General features: G+C 38.5%; 1 protein-coding gene across 4 annotated transcripts in view; it reads left to right on the forward strand.

The window, feature by feature from the left end:
* Window positions 1–23,609, forward strand: part of LOC113513512 (alpha-1,6-mannosyl-glycoprotein 2-beta-N-acetylglucosaminyltransferase) — a 55,916-nt gene that overhangs the window by 6,146 nt on the left and 26,161 nt on the right. For 2 of the 4 annotated variants that reach the window (XM_052892439.1, XM_052892441.1), the window contains exons 2-5: window positions 10,784–11,202; window positions 11,335–11,406; window positions 17,347–17,445; window positions 17,786–17,925. In XM_052892439.1, coding sequence (XP_052748399.1) covers window positions 11,088–11,202; window positions 11,335–11,406; window positions 17,347–17,445; window positions 17,786–17,925 — 426 coding nt within the window. In that variant the 5' untranslated portion in view covers window positions 10,784–11,087. The remainder of the gene's footprint in view (window positions 1–10,783; window positions 11,203–11,334; window positions 11,407–17,346; window positions 17,446–17,785; window positions 17,926–23,609) is intronic. The other 2 variants (XM_052892440.1, XM_052892442.1) reach the window with 1 other exon arrangement.

Below are 23,609 nucleotides of genomic sequence, written 5' to 3' on the forward strand. Positions count from 1 at the left end.
CGAGAGAAACTTGATTACGACGCGCTGCTCTTCAACGGAAGCGGTCTCCATGCCGACGGGGTTTCGTTAAGAGGTAACTTCACAGATGGCGTGACAAGCCAGTTCGCACCGCACGGCGGTCAGACCAGAACTGAAGCATTGTTAGGGACATAAGGAAGGGGTCCTGCGCTTACCTGGCCTCCCCACTCCTCTTTCTCGCATTCCAGAACACTTTTATACGAACTTTCCGGACAGACCTCGTATGTATGTATTTACCCCAATCCTGGTCATGCGGACGAAGTCGCGGGCAGGAGCTAGTGTTGTAACGATTTGAACTTTATTGGCCGTTATCAATATTTGCCGGACGTTCGTTTGATATGTACATATATCTTTCTCTCTCTAAATAAAAATAAATATAAGTACATGGGACAGATAAAGGAAACACTGGATGTCATGTCGTATAGGGAGGTCAAGGATATGGCCTGGGATAGAGCTGGCTGGAGGAAGATGCATGAATTAGTTGCACCGACAAGAGGAAACTGTTAAATGAAAAGAGAGATAGAAAGAAGATAGGTACATATCTAATTTGAAACATTGTTATAAATGTTATTTACATTAGAAGATAAAATAGTGTAAGTAAAGATATTTCATCCCAACCATCTGGACGAGTGGCGGTCCTCCACCGTGCGTTTTTCAAGGCACTCTCTCCCACGCACAACCACTCTTTGTAATCAACTTCCAGCAGCGGTATTTCCGAACCGATACGACATCATAACCTTCAAGAAAAGAGCATATTCCCTTTTAAAAGGCCGGCAGCACACCTGCAATGACGTTAGTGTTGTAGGTTGGTGGTGTTGCGCGGCGGTAGTCACTTACCATCAAGTGAGCCGCATGCTAGTTTGCTCCCTGTGTTGTAAAAAAAAAAGTGTGGACTGAAAGACAAAAATCGAAAATGTCAAGTAAAAATGGTTACGCTTCAAACTCTTTTCTCCTACATTCTTCACGACTCTGGAACGCGCTTCCTGATGCCATTAAGAGACTACCGACTAAACCGTCTTTCAAAAAAAGCGTTAACGCACACTTTTTATTTTTATCCGAGCAGTAAGTACTTTATATTATTCTCAATTCCGTGTATAATATAGTATATGTCATATATGTGTAAGTATATTTGTTATTTATATATATTTATTCGTTTATATTTGTAATTTTAGTACGTATGTATATCAATAATTAGTAGTACCGCATTCGAGTATTCTGACACTTCCCTATGGTTGACTGGGAGAGAATGCTTTTAGCATTAAGTCCGCCATGTACACATATTTGTACTAATGAATAAATAAATAAATAAATAAATAAATAAAAATGTATCGAGCCTAAGAACAAGGAATTACATAGAAGGAGTGATAAAATTGTCAATTCATAGCAGGCTAGTGTATAGAAAATGTTACACGGCCGTATAACCCTACCAAATTCAGATACAACCCGCTCGCATACTTTCTATATAAACTGTGTCGAATATATAATCTAGTAATGTAATATTTGTCATTGACAAATAATTGACATATCAAACATTGTCTATACACTAGCCCGCTATGAATTGAGAAAAATTACAACTGACGGTGTATCTTTCGTCCTCTTTTTACTAATTATATTTGCATAAGAAGAAAGGAGGCAATCGTATGATTTAGTTTTTATTATATCATTCCTTCTATATAATTCCTTGTTATTACCTAGTATCGAGCAAAGCTCGCCTTGCCATAATTCAGGCTGTACTGACACCAACACACGTGTACAGAAGCGAATCCTGGGTATGGCAGAAGAAGCATGAAAGTAAGATAAATACTGTACAGATGGGAGCTCTGAGAAGTATGTGTGGTATTACTTTAAAAGATAGAGTATGAAACAGTGTGATTAGAGAGAAATGTGGACTGAAAGACGATGTAGTGACAAAAATCGAAAAGGGAATGTTGTGTGGCTTTGGTCATTTGGAGAGGATGGATGAAAGAAGGATTACGAGAGATTTGTCAAGCAAGAATGAATGGAGGTGTCGCTAGGGGCCACTCTACGGACGTATGTCGTACCTACCCATTCGTGTTTCTACCGTGAAGCAGTTGTGTTTGCATGGCTGTGTTTCGGTTTGAAGGGTGGGATATGGTAGTGAATTTACAGGGTACAGAGGAATAACACCTGAGTCCTCAGGAGTGGCAACGCATGGGGGGTATCATGGGCGAAACAGTATACTCTGTTATATCCACGGTACTGCTCGTGTCTATAGGCGACGGTGACCACTTTCCATCAGGTGGACCGTCAGCTTGTTTACCATTCTAAGTTGTATAAAAAAAATAGGCGACGTGCTGAAGAAGGGCCAAATTAAAAGTACCCGTAACCGGCGAGCGTGTATGAAAAGATTGATGAATGTGGAAGAAGCAAAAGAGGTTTGTTTGAATCGAAGCGTTTGGCGTTCCTTTATCTCTGCCTATCCTAATGGGAGACAGGTATGACAGATGTGTATGTATGTATGTATAAATTTTGTAATTTAGTCATTAATAGTATAACTCCCATATCATTTTAGTTATAATTGGCAGGAAGTGGATTATACTTAGTGTATTACTAATTGAAAGTCATTACGTAGGATCAGTGATTGTGAAATGATTGCCACCGCTCGGTTCATAATGATCGGAGTCATCACACAAAATTCCACTGGTCACAGTACACGACGCCATCTAGCGACGGATTGCAAGTAACAAATTTTTGATTTTTTTAATGGGTGAAAACGGTATGGTATCCTCGCCTGCGCTATCGGTATACACTGGCGGGGTACCAGTGAGGGATGATAGGTGAGGATGAAAAAGCAGGTCAGCTAGTCCATCGTGACGAATACAACGATAAATTAGTCAAATAAAAAGTAATAATTAATGCTTCTTTCCACTCAGGGTTTGCTGGAAGAGAACTCTTACTGTTGTACATCTTTATTTTATATATATATATATATATATATATATATATATATATATATATATATATATATATATATATATATATATATATATATGTTTGTAATTTTTTGTGTACAATAAAGAATAAATAAAAAGAAAATAGTTTCCAGGGGGAACCGCGTGGAAGTCGACCTGATAGGGTATATTGATAGCAATGGAGACTAACCTCCCCATTACTAACAATCCCTTCCCTCCGAACAGATTATTGTTAGGTTGTTAGTACATTTTTTTATTATTTCCGTTAACTGTCCACTGCTGGTGGGAAAGGGATTGTTAGTAATGGAGACTGAGAATCCCATTGCTAGCAATATACCCAACCAGGTCGACCTCCTCGCGGTTCCCCCTGGAAACTATCATGGTTAATTCCCGATGAATTCATCATGATGGGCTATTTGGCCTGTTTTCATTCTCACCTATCACCCTTCACTGGCGCTCCGCCAGCGTATCCCGTTATCGCAGGCGGGGTTACCATACCATTTTCACCCATCAAAAAAGAAAAAATTACATACGCACAAAGTCGGCGCGGCTAGTGCTAGCTAGTGCTATAAGCGACCTTGTTCGCAAACTCTTTATTTACTCAGATGACAATTGTCAATATTACTAACTACGTAATTAACTATAGTTGTTTACATACATACATACATATCTGTCACGCCTGTCTCCCATTAGGGTAGGCAGAAACAATGGAACGCCAAATGCTTCGATTCAAACAGACCTCTTTCGCTTCTTCCACATTCATCAATCTTGTCGTACACGCTCGCCGGTTACGGGTACTTGTATAGTTGTTTATTACGTTTAAATCTCTTTTTTTTTTTATTCAATTCAATTAATCATAATTTATTCCTAATGGCCAGTGTTTCAGTTTCTCATAGTCTATGATCGAGTAAAAAATGTAACCAGGATTGTCTATAAATACCGCTCACTTTCGTTCGACGCCAAGAACAAGGAATTACATAGATGGAATGATAAAATAAAAACTGTAAATCATATGGTTGTCTCCTTTCTTTTTATAATAAATATAATTAGTAAAAAGAGGACGGAAGATACACATACAGTCGATTGCTTGGGTACCTCTGTCCTATTCGTGTTTCTACCGTGAAGCAGTTGTGTTTGCATGGCTGTGTTTTGGTTTGAAGGGTGCGTTATGGCAGTGAATTTACACGGTACAAAGGAATAACACCTGAGTCCACAGGAATGGCAACGCATGGGGGGTATCATGGGCGAAACAGTATACTCTGTTATGTCCATGGTACTGCTCGTGTCTATAGGCGACGGTTACCATTTTCCAGCAGGTGGGCCGTCAGCTTGTTTGCCATTCTAACCAATCATTCGACTTTTGTACAAAGTCTCCCTCTGTAAGTCGACCTGAAAAAATGTATTGCCATATACCCTGATCTGATAAGGTATTACTGGCAACGGGTCCACTAATCTCCGGTACAAACTATTCCCTTTGGAACTAGCCAGTTTCTGATGAAAGGATGTAAAAATTAACGCCGCCATTTTAAATATCAATTTGTTTCATTATAAGTGAATCGTCCGTGAAACATTTACATGACAATTATCATTAGATAATGGCCGACCGTTTAGCAGCGTGCCGGCCTGTGAACAATGGCTGCTAGAATGTTTGGGCGTGTGCCAAGTCATGAGCGGAAGTGGCGCGGGTAGCGGAGCGTGTAGCGGATAAAAATTCTACGACGCAACACTTTTTTTTAACGTCTGGAAAATGCTTTATGCAAACCCATACACCTTTTGGAAGGTTAATGGGTACTGTGGGAATTCCCCCGTAAGGTGGGGGTGTACCCACCAAAAACCAGACGATATACCCTCGAAGTACATACACATGTCGGAGACATGGGTTCGCTTTCGCACTCACCACATCTCCGACGGCAGCGACCCGCCCCCTGATGGTAAGAGCAGGTCTCCTCTCTCAAGATAGGGTGGATGGCGTGCTCACCCTACCACTCGGGGGATGCGCCGGTATATTAGCACATCCCCCAGGAACGACGCAACAGAACGGTCAGGGTCAGTAATGGGGAGGTTAATCCCCATTGCTATAAATTATGGGATAAGTCCGCCATTATATAATAAATTCTTTTAATGTATTCAATATGAATTATGTACAATAAAGATTTTGCAATACAATATACTCTGTTAGGTCGACCTTCACGCAGTTTCCCCTGGAAACCATCGTGATTAATTTATCGTTGAATTCGTAAGGATGGACTCACCAATCATCCGCCACTGGTGCTCCACGAGTGTATACCGATAGTACAGGCGGGGGTTACCATTCCATTATCCATCCATCTTTCTACCCTTATCCCAATTATTTTTTGGGGTCGGCGTATTATGTTTTTTAGCCATATTACAAAAACTTTTGGCTTATAAGCCATAGTTTTACTATAGTTATAAACTATAGTTTTACGACCGGCCACCTGCCTGATGCCTCTTTTGGATAGGTTGCCATTCTATTATCGTCCATTAAAAAAAAACCGAACGATCAGTACCTGACTCCGGGGGGAAAGGGATTGTTAGTAATGGGATCTAACTGCGCCATTGCTAGCAATACACCCTATCAGGCCGACCTCCACGTGATTCCCCCTGGATAACGTCGTGGTTAATTCTAGAGCAATTCATCACGATGGGCTAACTTACCTGCTTTCATCGTCACTTATCAACCCTCACTGGTGCCCCGCCAGCGTATACCGTTAACGCAGGCGGGGTTGCTATTCCATTATCATCCATAAAAAAAATACCAGACTTCTAGCAGCAATATAAACTTCTGTGAAATAACACCTTATTCAATAAAACATCAATCTTCAGATACGGTGATTTTGTTTTCTTTCTTTCTTTCTTTCTTTCTTTCTTTGAGGAGGCCAAGTATTAAGTATTTTGTGATGTTCACGGTGGTTCGATTGGTAACTCTTGATAATATCTTGGACATTCATGGTAATATTTGTGTCTATAGGTCCCTAATGGGAGACATACGTGACAGATATGTATATCTGTATGTTACTTTTCATCAGATGGACTGTTAGATTATCTTTGTAAATTATTGATGCCCATTAATTTCCCTCTTTCTGTGAATAAGCAAAGTAGATTAAATCTTATCTGAGAAACAGTTTCTTCCTTGTAACAAACAATTAATTCTTCGTAGTAGACCAGTTGACCTGCTTTTATCCTCACATATCGTCCCTCACTATTGCCTCGTCAGTAAAGACCGATAGTGCAGGCGAGATTGCTATTCCATTATCATCCATAAAAAAAAATAGGGCTCAACTAATTATTATGGATTTTGGTATTCGCTTAGTTTTTTTTTTATACAACTTAGAATGGCAAACAAGCTGACGTACCTGATGTAAAACTGATGGAAAGTGATAACCGTCCCCTATAGACATGAGTAGTACCATGGACATAACAGAGTATACTGTTTCGCCCATGATACCCCCCCCCCCATGCGTTACCATTCCTGAGGACTCAGGTGTTATTCCTCTGTACCCAGTAAATTCACGCCATATCCCACCCTTCAAACTGAAACACAGCCATTCAAACACAACTGCTTCACGGTAGAAACACGAATAGGACAGAGGTGCCCAAGCAATCGACTTTTGTACAAAGTCTCCCTCTGGTAGATTATTATTATATATTAGTATTTGCGATGAGGAAAGACATAGGCATAGGCTACTTTTTATTCCAGTAAATGCACCCAAATAAATTTTTAGAAAGGTACTGAAACAGCGTTTATTAAATAAACAAAACTTGATATCGTCGCCTGGTAGCAGCTGTTTTCAACATAACTATTGTATATTAAATCATTTACCAGTGTTTAATCTGTTATGTACAATAAAGATTTTACAATGCAATGCAACTATAATAAATTATTGAGATGAATTATTTATATTGTATGGTTAGTTCATTAATTTTATAAATTATTTATGCATTATTTGTAGCTATATATGTGATATAATTTTATTTCTATACATTAATTACATTAAATCATTAAACTAAATTTCTAATGTAAGTAGTATATTCATTTATTTTAACATTTATTATATAAGTAGATAGGTATTATATTTATTTATAGTGTATGTATTTATGTAATATTTTATTCCATATTTTAATATTTTATTTAACTGTATATTTGTTTATGTATTAATAGTTGTAGCGCTTCAGCTGCCCGCTAACGACATGCTTTCTCACTGTATCGGGTTGTCTGGAAGAGATCTCTGTCAGAGATAAGTCCACCCTTGCTCACAACATTTATAAATACATTATTTTATATGCAACTTACAAGTGCAATAAAGAATATATAATGAGATATAATTAATTTAGTCAATAGGAACACTCTAGGTTAATTGCACGCGTCGATGTAGCCTTACTTCAGACCGCAGCCTAAAATCAGTGTTTTGCTTTTAAGCAAAACTATCACTGAGCTGCAGCCTATTTGGGTCACTGCGACACACTTGGTGAAAACATATTTTCGTATTTAAGCTTTTGTGTTTTGATTTTTATAATTATATAACTCGTTTATTTAAGCTTTAAATTTTCGTGTTACATAGATGATTCATGTAAAGTGTTTATCTATTTGTCGAATTTATCTTGTAATTTATAAATAAATAACTAATTATGAATTGATAATGATTTAAGACATAGCTAAAACTGATATTGCTGCAATTTTATTATTAAACTATTTATTAATTAATTTTACAATATGAATATAAACAATTATAAACTACAGAATATATTAAATAACTATATAATACTAATAACAATTACGATATGAATAGATACACACCGATACTTAAATAATGAATAATAATAATAAGAAAATACGTACATATCGTGATACAATTTGAATGACTGGATAATATTGTAACGGATTCTTAGACTATTTCTAAAGTGAAAAAAGTGTTGTCCTCCTCTCTCGTACTTGCTATGCCCAACAGGGTGCATAATTGAAATGTTATTTACAAATTATATTATGGAATGCAATAAGAAATAAATAAATTAATCAATTAAAATGCGATTATCCCCGTCACGTGATCGAAGTCGCGTATAGATGCTAATCGCTTATAAATTGAACCACACGCCAAAAACCTTCACAGCGGAGATTCTTCGAGCAAATCTAATTGCAAGTGTGACAAACATACAACAACAATTCGGTATGGCACGTACTTATATACAAAGCCGTGGTGTGTACACAATTTGTATTATGTATTTAACCGGCTTGAAAAAAGAAGATTTTTTAATTTGATTGTATTTTTTTTTTGTATGTATCATCATATCAGCCTTTAACTGTCCACTGCTGAACATAAGCCTCTCCCATGGGGTTTTGCCAGTAGTTGCCATGTTTGGCAGGTGGGTTGGCGGTCGCAGTTAGGTTTTGGAGATATTTTAAGAGGGACGTTTTAGGTCGACCAGGTCGGATATATTGTTAGCATTGGAGCCCTTTGTCTCTATAACTAATATTCCTACTCCCTCCACCCCTCCTCCACCTACTCCCCCCCCCGCCCCTAGAATGTTTTTTTTATCGATGATAATGCAATGGTAACCCCGCCTGCGCTATTGGTATACACTGGCGGGATACAAGTGAGAGGTGATAGGTGAGGATGAAAAGGCAGGTCAGTTGGCCCATCGTGACGAATTCAACGATAAATTAGTCACGATAGTTTCCAGGAAGAACCGCATGGAGGTCAACCTGACAGGGTGTATTGATAGTTATGGGGATTAACCTTCCCATTACTAACAATCCCTTCCCCCTGATCGTTTTGTTACTACCGTGTTGGGTCGTAGGATTTTTACAGTCTTTCCCCCCAGGGGGGATTAGCAATGGAGTTTGAGAGCCCCGTTGCTAGCAATATGCCCCTATTAGGTCGATCTCCACGTGGATTCCCCCTGAAATCCATCGTGAACAATTCTCGTTGAATTCGTCACGATGGGCTAACTGACCTGCTTCATCCTCACCTATCATTCTTCACTGGTGCTCCGCCAGCGTATCCCGATAGCGCAGACGGGGTTACCATACCATTATCACCCATTAAAAAAATATCCCCCCCCCCCCTCCCCCTCTAGAATGTATTAAGTATTCTATAGTAGTTGTAATCAAATGAATAGTTTCAATCGGCCATCCTTCAAAGGCCACAAGAATGACCGGTTCCATTGGGACAGCAGCTAACGTATTGCGTGGTATCTTGTTTGTTGATTGTTGCGCAGTTGCTTAAATATTCCCGATTGCGTGAGACGAATGTATTTATTTATTTATTTATACTTTATTTAGTTTTTAGCATGTTTTCTTTATTAGATGAAAATGGTATGGTAACCCCGCCTGCGCTAACGGGATACGCTGGCGGAGCACCAGTGAAGGGTGATCGATTAGAATGAAAACAGGCCAGTTAGCCCATCATGATGAATTCATCGGGAATTAACCATGATAGTTTCCAGGGGAACCGCGAGGAGGTCGACCTGGTTACCTAACCAGGTCGACCTCCTCGCGGTTCCCCTATTGCTAGCAATGGGATTTTTAGTCTCCATTACTAACAATCTCTTTTCCCCCTGCCTCTAGCATGTTTGCTCAATCTCGCGTAGATGATTACTACGTTATAAGGAGAAAGAGAACTGCAGAATTAGTACACAGGGTTTTTTTTTTATTGGCGATAATTAAATGGTAACCGCACCCGCGCTATCGGTATACACTGGCGAGGTATCAGTGAAGGATGATAGGTGAGGATGAAACAGGTCAGGTCAGCCCATTGTGACGAATTCAACAAGAATTGTTCACGGTGGTTTCCAGGCGGAACCACGTGGAAGTCGACCTAATAGGGCATATTGCTAGCAATGGAGCTGTCAAACTCTCTTGCTAACAATCCTTTTCCCCCCGCTACACAGGGTTAGGACAAGCACCGACAGCATTCTAAAAGTAATAGGCGGGAAATATAACTCACCTATCATTGGGCATTCCATTCAGATGCTGTTCTAGTCGGCTGAGTCGCATCTCAGTGAATTGATTTAGTTAAATGGTTAATTGCTTTTATTTTTACTAACATAGTTTGTAAGAAAATTGTTACTAACAAAATGGACCAAATTGTAGTCTGAATAATAAAATATTATTATTGATAGGGACAGGTAGTAGCGTCCCTGTTGAAATATCCCTAAAAGCCTAACTGCGGTTGCCAACCCGCCTGCCAAACGTGGCAACTATTGCCAAAACTCCCCTTATGGAGAAGGCTTATGATCAGCAGTGAACAGTTAAAGCCTGATATGATGTTGATGATGTATTTGGAAGCCCAATGATGGCAAAACATAGCGTTCTATAAATGTAATGTATTTGTACCTATGTTTATACAAATAAATTATTCATTGACGTCGCCAATTCTGTACCGAGACATCTCTTTACCAGAGGGAGACTTTGTGCAAAAGTCGATTGCTTAGGTACCTCTGTCCTATTCGTGTTTCAACCGGGAAGCAGTTGTGTTTGCATGGCTGTGTTTCGGTTTGAAGGGTGGGATATGACGTGAATTTACTGGGTACAGATTAATAACACCCGAGTCCTCAGGAATGGCAACGCATGGGGGGTATTATGGGTGAAACAGTATACTCTGTTATGTCCATGGTACTGCTCATGTCTATAGGCGACGGTTACCACTTTACATCAGGTGGGCCGTCAGCTTGTTTGCCATTCTAAGTTGTATAAAAAAAAAATCTCTAATCTTTACATCCTTACTAATAAGGAAGTAAGGTGGATCCTTATCAGTGAGGAAGAAGGATGACGCTTGTTATAAATGATCATTAAATTTTTTTTCTAATTGTTTCAGATTACCAAATGAACTCCAACGACGAAATTCTGCTTTGTAAACCAAGAAATGAAACAACGCCATCTACCGTACTAAACTTGAGTCTGCACACGAATTACAATTAGGCATAAAATGATACTACAGTTGATTATTTGAGGACAGTATTAAATACATTGCTACTTCAGAAATAAAATATGCACAATTCTCAACAAGAAGTTAGTTTTGAAATCGCGCCATCTGTTGTCAAGGAACAGTATCGAAATGCTTGCAACTTTCTGAAACGGTACTAAAAGATGTGTTCAACGCCATCTATCGTGTGAACGAGATGCCACGGCTAAAATATGCGTCTGTGGTTCGAGTTTTGGTCATACTCGGACTGTTTTGTCTGTGGGTACAGATTATGCTCTCCGCGTCGAATGGCGGGATATACAGAGATGGAGGTATGTTTTTTTTTTGCTTTTTTTTTCTTTTTAATTTTTTCTGCTGTAAATATTACTAGTTTACAACGCTACTATCTAATTTAGAGGTTTTTTTTTTTATCTATTAAACTTTAAATTAACTTTACATTTCAGACATTAACCTAGAACCTGAATTAGCAATCAGTTATACCGCCAATAACGAAAAAAATATTAATTCGAATAAAGGTTTTTTTTTTTTTTTCTTTTTTCTTTGTTTTTTTTTTTAATGTTTTGTCTTTGTCTCTTAATGCTGGATTGTTTCGAATTGACTGCAAATTGTAGATATATTATACAATTGGATTTACCTTCAATTTTATTTATTTATTTATATGCTTTTGTAACATTCGATAGTATAAATATTGTTCTTAGATTACATAGATAGACTGTCTCCATACAAATGCTTCGAGAAAAACGTGTCAACTTTTTCATACAATTTTGCGTGATAAATAGTTCCTTTATAACTTCTATATTTATTTTGTCTTGTAAATTCTGCACGTTTTTTTAATGTGTAAACACTCATTTATTAAATAATACGTCAAGGTACATTGTGTGCGTAAGTATATAGAACACTGATAAGAGAAACGAGTCAGCTAATTTGACAATTAGCTGACAAAAAGTTGACCCGTTTTTGAGGCTCGAGACTCTATTTATGTAATCTAAGACAGTGTTTCCCAACCTTTTCTGTGCCACGCCCCACTTGAACGTTTCAAAAATTTTTACGCCCCCATTAGTAATTTTTCCCGACAAAGTTTACTTGACGACTCTAATCGCCCAGTTGTTATTTTGGTAACGTCAAACGAAATTTTACCTAATAAATGTTGACAGCATTTTTTGAATTTACTTTTTTTTGTTAAATTTGACACCGATATCTACTCGTAGCATTGCATTTAAATGGGCTGGAGCAAAAGAGTTAAAATTGCTTCGAGTCAATTTTTTAATTGCCGTCCCTTAACTATCAAATTGTCCCCTTGTGGGGCGTGGGCCCCACGTTGGGAAACACCGATCTAAGATATTAGATTATAGTAAAAATGTACACTGGCAGAGTTATTATTGCTTTTTTTTTTATTTATTCTACTCAATCCAGCATTATGTTTTGTTTACGCTTTTGTTTTTTTTTTTGTTACTATTTATTATTGTGTTAAATGTTTTTTTTTTTTGTAATATACCTATCATATTTTCACGCCATTTCCCTTGCGGGGTAAGCAGAGGGGGCAAAGTGCTAAAGACCTATCCTTACATACAGCTCTCGCTTTCATCAACTTTCATGTTTCGTCTCATGCACGTACGCCGTTTTCGGAGAATCTTGACTCCTCTTGGTAGAATGTGGTCATTGGATCATATCAGGTCGTTAATTGTTCCCCAGAGGGGGAGTTTTGCCAGTAGTTGTCACGGTTGGCAGGCGGGTTGGCAACCGCAGTTAGATTTTTAGTGGTGTTTTAAGAGGGACACTGCTATCCATCCCTAGACTATGAGTTCCCTTAGTCGCGTCTTACGACACCCATGGAAAAGAAAGGGACGGCTTATTCTATGCCGGGATTACCGAACATCTGAAAGAAACAAGAAATGGAAAAAAGAAAAAAAAAAGAAAAATTTGAAAATATAAAAAAGGAAAAAGATATGAATTTACAAGTCGATTTATAAATGATGTAATTTTGAGGTTAAAAACAAGGAATTACATAGAAGGAGTGATACAATAAAAACTATAAATCATACAGTTGTCTCCTTTCTTCTTATGCAAATATAATTAGTAAAAACAGGACGAAAGATACACCATCAGTTGCTATTTTTCTTAATTCATAGCAAACTAGTGTGTAGAAAATGTTCGTTATGTCAATAATTTGTCAATGACAAATATTACATTACTGGATTATATATTCGACACAGTTTATGTACAAAGTATGCGAGCAGGTTGTATCTAAATTTGGTAGGGTTATACCGCCATTAAAACCTAGTGGCATATCTAAATTAACTTTACATTTACGGACTAGTCAAATGGCAGATGCGTTTTTATATGTCCATCCCTCTCTAACGTATTGGCAATGTCATAAATACAACGAGCAACACACTATGTGAATTATGCATTCCATCTATTCTATTCCGAGATCTTTGTTTGGAGGAAACAAACATTTTTTTTTTAAATACAAAGGAATTGAAAACCTTTACAAAGACAGTTAAAAAAAATACTGTTATTTACACTTATGACTGGTATCTACTAACATTCCTCTGTACGTCTGTATCGTTTATTATTTATTCAAATGAAAACGCGTACCAGGAACCTCGTTGGATATTGTGCGTTGCTAGAATTTTAACTACGTATTTAACTGGTGGGCGAAATAACAAAAATAACAAATTTATAAATTAAAACCTTTTCTCAGTAATGTCCAATAAAAATTTTAAATAAACAATGAGTGAATGAATGAGTATACTTTATTTGCATTATACAATATAGGATACATAAAATAAATTCACTCTTGCGCCACCTGCCATTTTCTATCTGTTCTCCTTTAACTAAAGGTCGTCTGTAAGAGATCGCCCTAGCGATAAGACCGCCTTTTGTACCTTTATGTGTATATTTCAATCTGTATTTATGTTACTGTATTTCACTTGAATTATTCACTTGTCATTGTATATTTTTATTTATGGTGCAATAAAGAGTTAAATAAATAAATAAATAAAATACAGGAAATAAGCAAGTCAATTTACAAACACAACGATACAATTGTATAAGTACAGTAAGGCGGTCTTATTGCTGAGAGCAATCTTTTCAAGACAACCTTATGGTAATGGACTAATTGTTGTACAAGTAGGTATGATAGTGCTGTATAATTAAAAAAGTACCTTTTGCAAAATAAAAATATATAAAACAATAAAAATAAATAAAAAAAAAACAATGTATGCTTTGTAATAGTGATGGCTAACCAGTCGATTGCATTTATTAGTTCGCTCTTTAGTTTAGTTTTACCAGAGGGAGACTATGTTGTAATTCATAGCAGAGTAGTGTATAGAAAATGTTATACGGCCGTATAACCCTACCAAATTCAGATACAACCTGCTCGCATACTTTCTACATAAACTGTGTCCAATATATAATCTAGTAATGTAAAATTTGTCATTGACAAATAATTGACATGTCAAACATTGTCTATACACTAGCCTGCTATGAATTGAGAAAAATAGCAACTGGTGGTGTATCTTTCGTCCTCTTTTTCCTAATTTTATTTAAGAAAGGAGACAACCATATGGTTTACAGTTTTTATTTTATCATTCCTTCTATGTAATTCCTTGTTCGTAGTTCATGATTATTGGCCATCCGTCAGGACGAGGTGGCCAGAGGGCCTACCGTGAAGTATTTTTCGAAATTTCGGGGACGAACGAAACAGAAATTTGATGTTAAAATTACATAATACATGCCGTTTAAAATTATTAAAAAGGTTAAAATATCGTTCCTTTCGACTATTAGGGTAGGATTTATGATGAACGAAATGTTAAGCTCCATTTACTGGGCCGATTTTGATACGAACAAAAACACGAAATTGAGCGTGAAATTTCGGAATTTCATTTCATGGTAGACCACCTGTTCTATGCCGGGACCACGCCGCATAGTACTGATAGCGATCTATTAATTACATATATGAAAAGAGATATGCAGTTTACATTGAATTTGAAGACAATTTATTATCATTTTTATTAATATATAGAAATAAGGTTACCTGGAAGAGATCGCTGTTTAGCGATAAGGCCGCCCATTGTAGCCTCTTTATCTTGCTTTTACGTAATTAATTATTAATTATATTTGTGTACATATTGTTAATCTTTATAAACTGTATCATTCATTGAAGGGAACTGTTCTAATTACGTTAAATTTAATAATCATATTTATGTAAAGGGGACACGTAGCGCCATCTGTTATCGCTCTGAGAATAACTCGGCGCGCGCCATATTGTATTTCGCTCTCTGATTTGCTCTGTCACTTGCCACGTCGCATGTCTAGAATATGTATTAGAATAAAATACAGGAAATATTAAAAGTTCTCGTCTATTTTTCCATCCAACCATCACAACAGGAACGATAAAGAGTTTTCATACATTCATTCATAGAAACAATAATTGTTTATAACAAAAAAGAAAAGTAAATTGTAATGATTTTGAAATTTAATTATTGTTATAAAAGAGCGGTTTCTCTTAACACGAGCAATCTTTGCTTAAAAGGTGATACCAAACCGAGTTTACAACACAGGGGGCAAACGAGCACGCGGCTCACCTGATGGTAAGTGACTACCGCTGGCCATGATCACCCACAACACCAGCGGCATTGCAGGTGTGCCGCCGGCCTTTTAAAAAGGAATATGCTCTTTTCTTGAAGGTTATGTTGTCGTGTCGGTTCGGAAATACTGCTGCTGGATGTTGTAATGTAACTAAGTACCTTTGTATAAGGAAATAAATTTATTATTTATTTATTTATAAAATAAAAATTATATTAATAAATTTACGAGACAAGCGTGACTAGCTTCTAACTCAGTGTTTCCCAAGCTATTTTTTTGCCATGCCCCACTTGAACATTTCTAAAATTTTTAATCGCCCATACTACATAATTTTTCCCGACAAAGTTTACTTGACGACTCTAATCGCCCAGTTGATATTTTGGTAAAGTCGAACGAAATTATACCTAATAAATATTTACAGCATTTTTTTTTTAATTTACTTTTTTTTTGTTAAATTTGGCACCGATATCTACTCGAAGCATTGCATTTAAATGGCCCGAAGCAAAAGAGGGTTAAAATTGCTTCAAGTCAATTTTTTAATTGCTCTCCCTTAGGAAGATAGGTGAGGATGGAAAGGTAGGTCGGTTGGCCCATCGTGATGTATACACCTGGGATTGAGTACGATGGTTTCAAGGAGGGACCACGTGGAGGTCGACCTGATAGGGTTTATTGTTAACAATTCATATTATTAATATTTCCTCCCCTCCCCACCCGCTAGCCCAGTGACGTGTAGTAGTAGCCTAGTGTAATCACTGATAACTAAAAATGCGGGTAGGTACACTATGTACCTACCCGCATTTTTATTTGAATAAAATTATATTATTATTATTATGTGAAAGTGGGTTGTTTGATTGCTAACCGTTATTTGAGTGTAAAAGCTTGTAATGGGGGAAGTGACATGGTAAAGTCTCGCAAAATCTCATCGTCCTCTGTCTACGTCGAATAATTCATTCAAATTTAGAATTCGAAGCACCATCTTGTCGAGCTAACCGAATCACCATTTTGTGCGTATAAGTGACACCATATCATTACGTATCGTATAATAATGAATGCTTCTATAATTTGTCGTTGTTACACGATTTTACTGTCACGACATAATAGGACACGACACTTTATCACACGATTTTATCATCACGACATAATAAGATACGACACGATTTTGGACAATTGTATCGTCATGGTATTATAGGACATGACACGATATCACACGATTTTACCATCACGATATAATACCACACAACACGATATGACACGAATTTACTGTCACGAAATAACAGGGCACTACACGATATCACACGATTTTATCGCCACGACATAATAGGCCACGACACGATATCACACGAATTTGCTTTCATGAAATAACAGGACAGACACGATATCTCGGACACTTTTACCGTCACGACATTATAGTACACGACACGATATCACACGAATTTCTGTCACGAAATAATAGGACACCACACGATATCACACAATTTTACCGTCACGACATAATAGGACATGACACGATATCACACGATTTTACCATTACGATATAATAGCACACAACACGATATGACACGAATTTACTGTCACGAAATAACAGGGCACGACACGATATCACACGATTTTATCGCCACGACAGAATAGGCCACGACACGATATCACACGAATTTACTTTCATGAAATAATAAGACACGACACGATATCGCACGATTTTACCGTCACGACTTAATAGGACACGCCATGATATCGGACGATCGCATGATCGACGTGACACTGTAAAGTATAAAGCCGCCTAATAAACATAATATCGTTTCATTATCATTAATAGTGACAACGCCATCTAGCGTCAATAATTTGTAAACTATTTTTTTTTATTACAGAAGAGCTGATGAACGCCAACGAAACGTCGGAACAGGTCCTCGCTTTGGTGCCGCCTGAACTTCATAAGTATCTGACGGTGCATCCCAAAAATATAAGTGGTAAGTTTTTTTTTATTTTATTTTTTATAACACGGGGCAATCGAGCATGCGGCTTACCTGATGGTAAGTGATTACCGCCGCCCATGATCACCCGCAATACTAGAGACATTGCAGGTTTTCTGCCCAATAGTAGTAGAATGACAAACAAGCTGACGGCCCACCTGATGGAAAGTGGTAACCGTCGCCTATAGACATGAGCAGTACCGTGGACATAACAGAGTATACTGTTTCGCCCATGATACCCCCATGTGTTGCCATTCCTGAGGACTCGGGTGTTAGTCCTCTGTACCATGTAAATTCACGCCAATGGACTTGCTTAAGCCTCCTCTTTGTGTTCTAGCAAACTCAACGGAAAAGGCAGGGCCGAAGAATGTAACGGAAATAAGGAAACTGATAGAGAGGTACAACGATGCACAAATAATACACAACGAGGACATATTCGGCCCTGTACAGAATGACACCATCATAATTGCTGTTCAGGTGAGTCGTCATCATTCTTTCAGCCATTATCCGTCCACTGCTGGACATAAGCCTCTCCCATAGACTGCCATAAGGAACAGTCCTCAGCCACCTGCATCCACTGCCTCCCTGCAATGTATTCGAGGACTTTATGCACTTAGTTGAAGAGGGGGGGAACAGGGATTTTTAGCAATGGGGTATAACAGCTCCATTGCTAGTAATGTTACTAATCAGGTCGACCTTCACAGGGTTCTGTCTGGAAACCACCGTGGTTCTCGTGGAATTCTTCACGATGGCCTAACTGGCCTGCTTTTATCCTCATTTATTATCCCTTACTGGTACCCCGCCAGCGTATATTAATAGCGCAGGCGGTTTGGCGGCAGGTTGGCAAGCGCAGTTAGACTTTGATGGTTTAAGGAACGTTACTGCCTCGACTATTAAGTTCCTTAAGTCGCCTCTTACGACACCTGCGGGAATGGAAGGGGTGGCCCATTCTGTGCTGGGATCACACGGGCAAAAATGTGGATGTAATAAAATATAATACGGAGGAACTTATTAAATATCAAGTGTCGACTAACCTGCTTCCATCCTCACCGATCATCTCTCGTTGGTGCCCCGTCAGTAGTGATGGGTAATATAATATATAGCAATATCTAGATACTGGTCTAATAACGAATATATTATACCAGAGGGAGACTTTGTATAAAAGTCGTTTGCTTGGATACCTTTGTCTCATTCGTGTTTCTACCGTGAAGCAGTTGTGTTTGCATGGCTGTGTTTCGGTTTGAAGGGTGGGATATGGCAGTGGCTTTACAGGGTACAGAGGTAGAACATCTTAATCCTCAGAAATGACAAACGCATGGGGGGTATCATGGGCGAAACAGTACACTCTGTTATGTCCATGGTACTGCTCATGTCTATAGGCGACGGTTACCACTTTTCATTAGGTGGGCCGTCAGCTTATTTGCCATTCTAAGTTGTATAAAAAAATGTTAAAAGACTGTTATTCAAAAATTAATATTGGATAAAAGACTTTTAACATATTCGAAACTAGATATCCGACTGATATGGGAGACATCGAAGTAGGTGATGACCTTCTTTCCGCTATCAATGTTCCCAATATATAGATATCGGATCGGTATCCATATTACTCATGCCTACCCATCAGTGTATACCGATAGCGCAGGCGAGGTTACTATACCATTATCACTTAGCAAAAAACGCCTTACAAACAACTGACGACACAGACATATAGGACAAGGGTACCCATACTGAAGTTAAAAGCTTGCAAAAACAAATCAATAACTATTCAATAAAAAGGAAACCACAAATACTATATTATCTGATATAATATTGTCAGAATTAAGCCAAAAATTTCGGCTTAGCCATCTTTCTTCTAGCCAAAATCAGGTCCTTCCCAACCAAACCTGACAAGTCTATCTTCTTCGGCATTAGGCTACACTGTTTGGGAGGTGGCAACTTCTGTTTCTTCCCCTCTTCTTTTCTCTTCTCTCGTCTTCTCGAAGATTCTATGGAGAGCGAGCTGGTACGGTGTTCCATCCATATCGTCTGTTCCGTCTCTGGTATACCAGTTTGAATCCGAAATTTTCTAGGTGCCTGGTAATGGTAACAAGAAACAGTGTGTTCATGCAAACTCTGTTAGATTTTTAAATGTATAAAATAAATATAGCAGTACCGAATATATTGTAATATACATGCAATGGTAAACATTTGTATTTGAATGTCTTGTGATCGCATATCCGCATTGTACCTTTCCTTTTTTCGCGCAAACCAATTTCGTACTTTTAGAATAATAAGAAACCTGTTATTAGCCTTAATATTTTAAATACTAGTATGTATGGAGATGTCGGTAGGGGCCGCCCTAGACGGACGTATGTTGACCAAGTAGGCGACGCGCTGAAGAAGGGCCAAATTAAAAGTACCCGTAACCGGCGAGCGTGTATGAAAAGATTGATGAATGTGGAAGAAGCGAAAGAGGTTTGTTTGAATCGAAGCATTTGGCGTTCCATTGTTTCTGCCTACCCTAATGGGAGACAGGCGTGACAGATATGTATGTATGTAAATCTTAACTGTAACACCGTTGGTTTCCAATAAATAAATATAGGAATATAAGATATATTGTCTAATCGATCTCCATGTGGAAACCATCCTGCTGACATCCAGGTATATTCATCATGATGGGCTACTTGACCTGCCCTTTCATCCTCACCTATCATCACTCACTAATGCTCCGCCAGTGTATACTGTTAACGCAGGCAGAGTTAGCATTCCATTATCATTACCAGAGGGAGACTTTGTACAAAAGTCGTTTGCTTGGGCGCCTCTATCCTATTCGTGTTTCAACCGTAAAGCAGTTGTATTTGCAAGGCTGTGTTTCGGTTTGAAGGGTGGGATATAGCAGTGAATTTACAGGGTACAGAGAATATAATACCTGAGTCCTCAGGAATGGCAACGTATGGGAGTATCATTGGCGAAACAGTATACTCTATTATGTCCATGGTACTGGTCATGTCTATAGGCGACGGTTATCACTTTCCATCAGGTGGACGTCAGCTTATTTGCCATTCTAAGTTGCATAAAAAAATATATACGATGACCACGTCTGTTTAGACCCCATTACTTACAATTCTTGTCCCATCCAATGATATATTAGGGGGGGGGGGGGATTGTTAACAATGGAGACTAATGGCCCTATTGTTACCAATATACCCAACCAGGTCGACCTCCACGTAGTCCCCCCTGGAAACCATTGTGAACAATTCTTGTTGAATTCGTCACGATGGGCTAACTGGCCTGCTTCATCCTCACCTATCATCCTTCACTGGTGCCCCGTCAGCGTATATACCGTTAGTACAGGCGGGGTTACCATTCCATTATCATTTATTAAACAAAAATGATGTATTAGAAAGAGAAGTCTCACCAAGTATTCCCTGCAGACCTCTTTTATGGTTTTATAATGGGGTATGTGGACTTCGGATTCGGGTTTGGGCACGCGTGCGAACATGACCTTGGGGAAGTCGGGTTTATGGTACCTAAAAAAAAAATACAAGAAAGCTTGATAAACAATCGTGCTTTTTTAATGGATGATGGAATGGTAACCCCGCCTGCGCTATCGGTATACGCTGGCGAGGCACCAGTGAGGGATGATAGGTGAGGATAATGAAACACGGTGATTTTCAAGGGAAAACCCCTTGGAGTTCGACCTGTTAGGGTATATTGCTAGCAATGGGGCTGTTAGACCCCATTACTAACAATCCCTTCCCCCTAAACAGAGCTGACTGACTGTTGACCCCATGTATATGTGTCTGAACAATTTACTAAAGTTCTGAACCGATTTTGATAAAACTTCTATGGAACCAATCTGTAAGTAAATCCTTTCAGAATCGAGAACTTTTTGGAGTATTTTTTTTTAATGGATGATAATAAAATGGTAACCCCGCCTGCGCTATCGGTATACACCGGCGGGGTACCAGTGAGGGATGATAGGTGAGGATGAAAAGGCAGGTCAGTTAGCCCATCGTGACTCATTCAACGATAAGTTAGTCACGATAGTTTCCAGGTGTACCGTGTGGAGGTCGACCTGGTAGGATATATTGATAGCAATAGGGACTCACCTCCCCATTACTAACAATCCCTTCCTCTCTCCTTTTTGTAGTCGATTGAAAATGTAATGTACCAAGCCAGTTTGTTACGACTCTATTCAAATATTCATGGTTCGCTTGCACCCGAAGTTAATTGGCTGGCTGACATTTAAAACCCATTCTTTGTACCGTGACATTTCTCTATTAACAACATTACACCCATAAATTGTCCTTTAAACCGACTTCGAAAAGGGGGTTCGGTTCGGTTGTTATTTTTTTTTATTTAAATAAAATAAATAAATACACAAATTTAATACAACAGTATGTCAATCAATCAATACATACATAAGTATAGTAAAATCGTAACTGGTCGCTGTCTGTACATGGAAGATATATAAGAAAAACTATCATAGGATCCCTCCTATGATAGTTTTTCTTTAAAGGGGGCTTTATGAACGCAGTACAACCCTAAACAATGATATTTAGAATTTTTGTTTTTGTTGTACGTTTTTGCACGCTAATCTCAGACACAGGTTAACCGATTTTAATGCGGTTTTTATCATTGCGTTGCGGTTTACTCCACGTAACATTTAGTGTAGTTATTTAGTATTTCAATCGGATCATAAATAAAAAAGTTATAGCAGTCTAAAGAATCACATATGAAATGCTATAAAATAACCGATCAGTTGAATTGGCCGAAACTTTACTTTTTTATTATATGTATTGATTGTCCAAAATTCTGTCTGAAAGCGATAGTTAGTAATGGAGATCTAAAAGCACCATTGCTAGCAATATACCCTGTCAGGTCGATCTCCACGCGGTTCCCCCTGGAAACCATCTTGAGTAATTCTTGTGGAATTTGTCACGATAGGCTAACTTACCTGCTTTTATCTCGCCTAACATCCCTCACTGGTACCCCGCCAGCGCATACCGTTAGCGCAGGCGAGGTTACTATTCCAATTTCATCCATTAAAAAAACGAAGCCGGAACCCTTCAAAGTTTAATCAGGGAATAAATACAAGTTCCATACCACACCATATCCCAATGGTCCCTATAAACTGGTGATGGCATTATGATCTTCATCCAACGCAGAATGTCACACCTGTAAAGTAGTGAAAAGGGTACACTGTACAAGTCATCTGCATGGATACCTCTGTCCCACTCGTGTGCTCTGCTTAGTTTGAAGGTACATATCGGCGTTTAACTGTCCACTGTTGAACATAAGTCTCCCCCTTGGGGGTTTCCCAGTAGTCGCCACGCGTGGCAGGCAGGTTAGTAACCGCAGTTGGACTTTGGAGATGTTTTAGAGGTTTCTAGTTTTTGGAGTTTTTATGCTGGCCATCCCTTGTTCCCAACCATAAATCCCACAGTCTCCTGTTACGACTCTCACGGCAAAGAAAGGGGTGGCTTTCTGTCTGAAAGTCGTGTGTCGAAAAGTCGTCCTGAAAGTCTGAAAGCCGTGTGTCGTGTAGGCATAGAATGCCGGGACTACACGATATCTAAAAGGATGTATTTTCAGATCGGTCGCATAGAATTTTTATCAGAAAACACTTAGTTTTTAAATCAAAATATCCGATATTGTCCTTCATTTGATTTCGATCATTTATTTTGTGATATCAGTATGTATAAAGATGGTAACAGTACAAAACAATGGATGGTGAAACAAGATAAGTCCTCTATGATCAACCTCATTTATCGAGGTATACAAAGTTCGAAAATACGAGGTCCAGATCAGTCTGTTTTTATTTGTGAAAAAATATTTGTATAACTCTATTTATATTTATAATCTGTAGTCCTCTACCTGTGTGAAGCCAGGGCACGTCGCTAGTTTCTTTACACTGTTAGTAAATAAAAATGTTTGAAACCAAATGGGCGACGAATTCAATAGATTCTAGCCACGATGATTTCCAAGGAGCTGCCCGTAGGGTGGCACGTTGCTAGCAAAGAGGCTAATAGTTTCCGTACTAGCTCCCCCCTACTATTCTTGACCGACCGATTATCGAGGACTTTAATAAAACCCTTACCGATTCCAAGTCTTCCTTACACCCCAGCTAGGACCGGTCCGAGATTTGAACCAAGTGCAGTGGGTCAGAGGTTTCCGTG

This window comes from Galleria mellonella, unplaced genomic scaffold (genome assembly GCF_026898425.1).
Source record: "Galleria mellonella isolate WM207_F2 unplaced genomic scaffold, CSIRO_AGI_GalMel_v1 utg158, whole genome shotgun sequence".
In the NCBI taxonomy this organism is placed as follows: Eukaryota; Metazoa; Arthropoda; class Insecta; order Lepidoptera; family Pyralidae; genus Galleria; species Galleria mellonella.